Below are 6872 nucleotides of genomic sequence, written 5' to 3'. Positions count from 1 at the left end.
ACATTTCTCAGGGATGCACAACTGGTACGCCTGCTCCCACGCACGCCCCACCTTCTGCAACGTCTGTAGAGACAGCCTGTCTGGGGTCACCTCCCACGGCCTCTCCTGCGAAGGTAACAACCACACACACACACACACACACACACACACACACACCACACACGAGAATGCAGGCCCGCAAACACACACACACACAATTAGTATGCATGTACTCACTCGCAAAGGAATACACGTTAGATTTTTCAAGTTGGAGCACACACATCACTCCAGTTCTGTTTTACTGTGTGCGTGCGGTATTTATTGTATGACTCGTGTGACTCCATTGCCATATATATATACTTGCCGTCGCACTTTTCTACATCTCACTACTGGCCCAGGAAACAGGCTGTTTTTTCTTTTTCTTTCTTTCTTTTGTTGTTGTTGTTGCCCAGATTAGTTGTTGTGTTTAAGAGTGTTGCGTGGCACGTATGCCTTGGAATTCACTAGGCTGTAAACTGGGTCAGAGATGGAGACTCGGGCTTGTGAACCCGCAAAGAAGTTGGTCTGAAAGAGTCCTTGTTTGGGGTTTGAAACGGGCTGGATGAGTCAGTGGGCAGAAGTCTCTGACTTGCTGTTGGCGGTGGGAATGAAGTTTCGGAGGGATGAAGGAGAAGCGCCGCTGTAATTCTCTGTTCAGAAGGAAGACAAATTAACTGCAAAGTGCGATTAAAAGAGCGCAGCCGAGGTGACTACCTGCATCTCTGGTCTCCGCTCTGCTCAGCACGTGAGAAACCTGCTCACTCGGCTGATGAATGACACGAGCTGATCACTCGGCGATCGCCGGTGTGTCATTATCGGGCCGTGGTCATTTCCACACCTCAGCTGTGCGAGAACAGTGAGGTGGGGCAGGGGGCTATTTTTTGCCCGCATGCTGGCTGGTGTAATGCAAAGTGTCGGTGACAACCAGCAGAACCTAATGAGCACCATCTGCATATCCTCTCTTTCTAATTAGGCTAATGTTCCCCAGTTGTGCGTGAAAGCTTCCCATTACATGTGTACGCCAGCGCTGGCGCGTGCATAAATTTGCACTCAAATGTGTGTGTGTGTGTGTGTGTGTGTGTGTGTGTGTGTGTGTGTGTGTGTGTGTGTGTGTGTGTGCATGCATCTGTCTGTGTGTGCGTGCGTGTGTGTGTGTGTGTGGGCAATATAAGCCTCTTCACTGGGTGCTCATTATCTGCTACAATAAGCTCCTCTCAATCTGTTGAAGGGAGAGGGCAAGAGAAACAGAGAGGGGAGCCCAGAGAGCGAGACAGAAAGATGGAGAAACCCTTATTAGAGCAGCATCTATCTCCCATGCTGCCGTGCTTAGATATGAATCAGCATATAAACAGCAGAGGGAGAGGGATCAACCTTGTTTGAGACTGCAGAAAAAAAACCACCTATCATGGGCTTCACAGATGATGAAGCTCCAGCTGGAACCGCATAAATGATTCTCTCTCACACCAGCCATACATACCATATATATATATATATATATGGATCTGCAAAATCATGAAATGGACAGTTTTTATTGTTTTGTTTTGCTTTTGCTCTGTTTCGTTTTTGCTGTCAACATGACACACACACACACACACACACACACACACACACACACACACACACACACACACACACACACACACATATATATACACTACCGTTCAAAAGTTTGGGATCACATTGAAATGTCCATATTTTTGAAGGAAAAGCACTGTACTGTTCAATGAAGATAACTTTAAACTAGTCTTAACTTTAAAGAAATACACTCTATACATTGCTAATGTGGTAAATGACTATTCTAGCTGCAAATGTCTGGTTTTTGGTGCAATATCTACATAGGTGTATAGAGGCCATTTCAAGCAACTATCACTCCAGTGTTCTAATGGTACAATGTGTTTGCTCATTGGCTCAGAAGGCTAATTGATGATTAGAAAACCCTTGTGCAATCATGTTCACACATCTGAAAACAGTTTAGCTCGTTACAGAAGCTACAAAACTGACCTTCCTTTGAGCAGATTGAGTTTCTGGAGCATCACATTTGTGGGGTCAATTAAACGCTCAAAATGGCCAGAAAAAGAGAACTTTCATCTGAAACTCGACAGTCTATTCTTGTTCTTAGAAATGAAGGCTATTCCATGCGAGAAATTGCTAAGAAATTGAAGATTTCCTACACCGGTGTGTACTACTCCCTTCAGAGGACAGCACAAACAGGCTCTAACCAGAGTAGAAAAAGAAGTGGGAGGCCGCGTTGCACAACTGAGCAAGAAGATAAGTACATTAGAGTCTCTAGTTTGAGAAACAGACGCCTCACAGGTCCCCAACTGGCATCTTCATTAAATAGTACCCGCAAAACACCAGTGTCAACATCTACAGTGAAGAGGCGGCTGCGGGATTCTGGGCTTCAGGGCAGAGTGGCAAAGAAAAAGCCATATCTGAGACTGACCAATAAAAGAAAAAGATTAAGATGGGCAAAAGAACACAGACATTGGACAGAGGAAGACTGGAAAAAAGTGTTGTGGACGGATGAATCCAAGTTTGAGGTGTTTGGATCACAAAGAAGAACGTTTGTGAGACGCAGAACAAATGAAAAGATGCTGGAAGAATGCCTGACGCCATCTGTTAAGCATGGTGGAGGTAATGTGATGGTCTGGGGTTGCTTTGGTGCTGGTAAGGTGGGAGATTTGTACAGGGTAAAAGGGATTCTGAATAAGGAAGGCTATCACTCCATTTTGCAACGCCATGCCCTACCCAGTGGACAGCGCTTGATTGGAGCCAATTTCATCCTACAACAGGACAATGACCCTAAACACACCTCCAAATTGTGCAAGAACTATTTAGAGCAGAAGCAGGCAGCTGGTATTCTATCGGTAATGGAGTGGCCAGCGCAGTCACCAGATCTGAACCCCATTGAGCTGTTGTGGGAGCAGCTTGACCGTATGGTACGCAAGAAGTGCCCATCCAACCAATCCAACTTGTGGGAGCTGCTTCTGGAAGCGTGGGTGCAATTTCTCCAGATTACCTCAACAAATTAACAGCTACAATGCCAAAGGTCTGCAATGCTGTAATTGCTGCAAATGGAGGATTCTTTGACGAAAGCAAAGTTTGATGTAAAAAAAAATCTTATTTCAAATACAAATCATTATTTCTAACCTTGTCAATGTCTTGACTCTATTTTCTATTCATTTCACAACATATGGTGGTGAATAAGTGTGACTTTTCATGGAAAACACAAAATTGTTTGGGTGATCCCAAACTTTTGAACGGTAGTGTATATGCATCTGTCTGTATTCATCAACTGTCAATCATCAGCAATGAAACAGGCTTGTACTGTCTCATAAAGAATTTACTTGACTCATATATATATATATATATATATATATATATATATATTATGTGTGTGTGTGTGTAATTGCTTTATTGAATTGTAGTCAAAGAGAGAGAGCGTGAGAGACAGAGATAGAGACCCATAGATTGAGAGAGATTAATCTGTGAGACTCTTGAATGACAGCATGTGAGACAGAGAGGAAGACAGAAGGAGGACGAGGAATGTGTGTCTATTAAATGTTGAGAGCAGCCAGGCAAACAGTTTCCCAACAGTCAAAGCTGAGCTACTTATATTTCCCCTTGATTTCCTGTGCATGACAATCAATGCCGAATTATCTGTGCGGCGGGCCACACACACACACACACACACACACACACACACACACACACACACACACACGCGCGCACACACGCACACACACAATTGCACACAGTCAAAGTTTCTGTCCTTTCTCTTTGTCTGTCTCCACATCACACACATACACACACACACACACACACACACCCACTTTTGCATTTTGCTCCAGTCTGATTTGAGAATACACAGGGTTGAGCATGGCCATTAACAGGCTTTGGTATCATGTCCTCTGCCTCCTCTTAATGTCCTGCTAATGTTCCCTAACAGCATTTAGTGGTAGGCTAGATTGAGCCATCGATCGCTGCTGCTGCCGGATATGACCAGCTTTGTTTGGATCAGGCTCCTTGGTTGTTGATGGTCTCAAACTGAGTGAAGTTATCCGTTTATTTGATGTCCGATGAATCCAAAAGAGAGGGAGAGAGAGAGAGAGTGTGAGTGTGTGTGTGTGTGTGTGTGTGTGTTTATGAGGTCTGAGGCTGGTAGCACCACACTTCAGGGTGCAGATATTATTCATGACTCCACTAAGTGCTCATCTCATCCTTAATGGAGCGACCCATGAGAGCTATCAGTCTCCGCCCATACGTAGTCATAGGAAGTATTGACGTTACATTTACATTTGACTCGCCGCACTGACACTCTGGTCCAGTGCTGTTTACACTGACTGCGCTGAAGTTGCCTGTGATGTGTGACTGCTTGCCACTCCTTGTGTGACTGTGATTCTTCTCATGCATACTGACTGCGTGTAGAACTTGATGTGATTTGCATGACCGAAGGTGTCAGAGTGCCAGAGTCCCTTCATCATCAACCCGGAAACAAACACTGACTTTTTTTTTCTTTTGCTCCCCCCCTTTTTCTCCCCAGTTGTACCAATCCAATTACCCCCACTCTTCCGAGCCGTCCCGGTCGCTGCTCCACCCCTCTGCCGATCCAGGGAGGGCTGCAGACTACCACATGCCTCCTCTGATACATGTAGAGTCGCCAGCCACTTCTTTTCACCTGACAGTGAGGAGTTTCGCCAGGGGGACGTACAACATGAGAGGATCACGCTATTCCCCCCAGTTCTCCCTTCCCCCTGAACAGGTGCCCCGACTGGCCAGAGGAGGTGCTAGTGCAGCAACCAGGATACATACCCACTTCGAGCTTCCCACTCACAGACACGGCCAATTGTGTCTGTAGGGACACCCAACAGAGCTGGAGGTAACATGGAGATTCGAACCGGCGATCCCCGTGTTGGAAGGCAACAGAATAGACTGCTACACTACCCGGATGCGACACTGACGTTTTTGTATCATTAAGGAAATCCTGTCCTTGGCAGTTTTGCCTTACAGAACCAGGTTTACTGTACATGTCTTCTGACAATACAGAAGGCAGAGGACGAGTTAAGGAAGTTTGCTGGTATAACAAAAAGCCCAGTTTGAGATGCCTTGGCCGTGAGCACTGATGTGTTGAGGCTGCAGTGAAACGAGTCCACAACTTAGAAAGGGAATGAATTACATTCTGGCATCAGAGATTTTACTGTGCATCACTTCCATCATGCAGAAAGCAAAGTCTCAAAGTGCTCAAGAAACACGTGTACTATTGGTACGTCTGCGTATGTATGGCTTGTAAAGGCATTTCAAATCTGGCTGATGAGGAGCATTTTAAAACCAATAATCCACACATCATAACACAGAGCTCCATGGAGCAGCGCTCTAGCACCCAGGGCTTTGGGCTTCCTTAGCCTGGCTGGAAAACTGGATCCAGATGAATGAACTGGTGAGCCGGCTGTGGTGAGCGAAGTCCAATAGTGTAAAGCTGTAGGAGAGAACTGGCTCACACTAGCAATTGTGCAGCCTTTCAAACGGTTCATCAGCTCTTGATCCATTTTGAGACGATACTGTCCTGGCAGTTACTTTTGTTTTAGAGGTGATCAATATATTTTTCAGGGCATCCAGGTAGCGTAGTGATCTATTCCGTTGCCTACCAACATGGGGATCTGCAGTTCGAATCCCCGTGTTACCTCCGGCTTGGTCAGGTGTCCCTACAGACACAATTGGCCGTGTCTGTGGGTGGGAAGCTGGATGTGGGTATGTGTCCTGGTCTCTGCACTAGTGCCTCCTCTGGTCAGTTGGGGCACCTGTTCGGGGGGGGGAAGGGGAACTGGGGGGAATAGCGTGATCCTCCCACGCGCTACATCCACCTGGTGAAACTCCTCACTGTCATGTGAAAAGAAGCGGCTGGCGGCTCCACATGTATTGGAGGAGGCATGTGGTAGTCTGCAGCCCTCCCCGGATCGGCAGAGGGGGTGGAGCAGTGACCGGGATGGCTCGAAAGAGTGGAGTAATTGGCCAGATACAACTGGAGAGAAAAACTGGGAAAAATCCACAAAAAAAAAAAATGTTTTTCATCAACCATCCATTTTGCTGGAATGGAAGAATGAGTAGACGCTCCTGAGAAAAAGCAGAAAAAGTATGGTGAATTATTGACATAGTCACTCATAAATCTTTATTTTGAGTTCATACAGATAATTTCCTGAAACGAAGCTCCGTTGCAGACGCTAACTCCTGTGTGTGTTGACTGTTTGTGTCTTTCAGTTTGCAAATTTAAAGCCCACAAGCGCTGTGCTGTCCGAGCCACTAATAACTGTAAATGGACGACCCTCGCTTCCATAGGCAAAGATATCATTGAGGATGAGGACGGGGTAAGTGTTCGTGTTTTGGTGTCTGCCCTGCAGCCAGGGGTGTGTGGGTGGGTAGCATGCTTGCAGGTTCCCCACTGTGTGTGAGTTACACGGTGTGTGTGTGTGTGTTGAACCTGCAGATTGCTATGCCCCACCAGTGGCTGGAGGGAAACCTACCTGTCAGTGCCAAATGTGCCGTGTGTGATAAGACGTGTGGCAGTGTACTGAGACTGCAGGACTGGCGATGCCTTTGGTGTAAAGCTATGGTAAGAAATCTGTCATGCATGCATGCACAGTAAAGGTTTTGCCCCCCCCCCACTTAAATCATAATGTACAAGGGATTCATATGGAACAAACAGGCTCTGTTACAGCAGTGAGGGGAACCCAGTTCTGCTTGACACATTCATGCCAGACACAGTCTCACACACACACACACACACACACACACACATATGCTCAAAGATGCACGAACATGCACAGCGTGTTAAAATTTAAGATTTTAATCTTAATTAG

At 46.2% G+C, this 6872-nt stretch overlaps 1 protein-coding gene across 1 annotated transcript in view; it reads left to right on the top strand.

Annotated features, from left to right (window-relative positions):
* dgkh (diacylglycerol kinase, eta) overlaps positions 1-6872 on the top strand; it is a 51854-nt gene that overhangs the window by 19869 nt on the left and 25113 nt on the right. Inside the window, exons 5-7 of the mRNA XM_056288917.1 lie at positions 8-113; positions 6274-6380; positions 6500-6625. Of these exons, the coding sequence (XP_056144892.1) occupies positions 8-113; positions 6274-6380; positions 6500-6625 (339 nt within the window). The remainder of the gene's footprint in view (positions 1-7; positions 114-6273; positions 6381-6499; positions 6626-6872) is intronic.

Source organism: Lampris incognitus, chromosome 11 (assembly GCF_029633865.1).
Source record: "Lampris incognitus isolate fLamInc1 chromosome 11, fLamInc1.hap2, whole genome shotgun sequence".
NCBI classification, from domain to species: Eukaryota; Metazoa; Chordata; class Actinopteri; order Lampriformes; family Lampridae; genus Lampris; species Lampris incognitus.
Note: the sequence above shows the minus strand (reverse complement) of the source record. Positions and strands in the feature narration are given on the sequence as shown.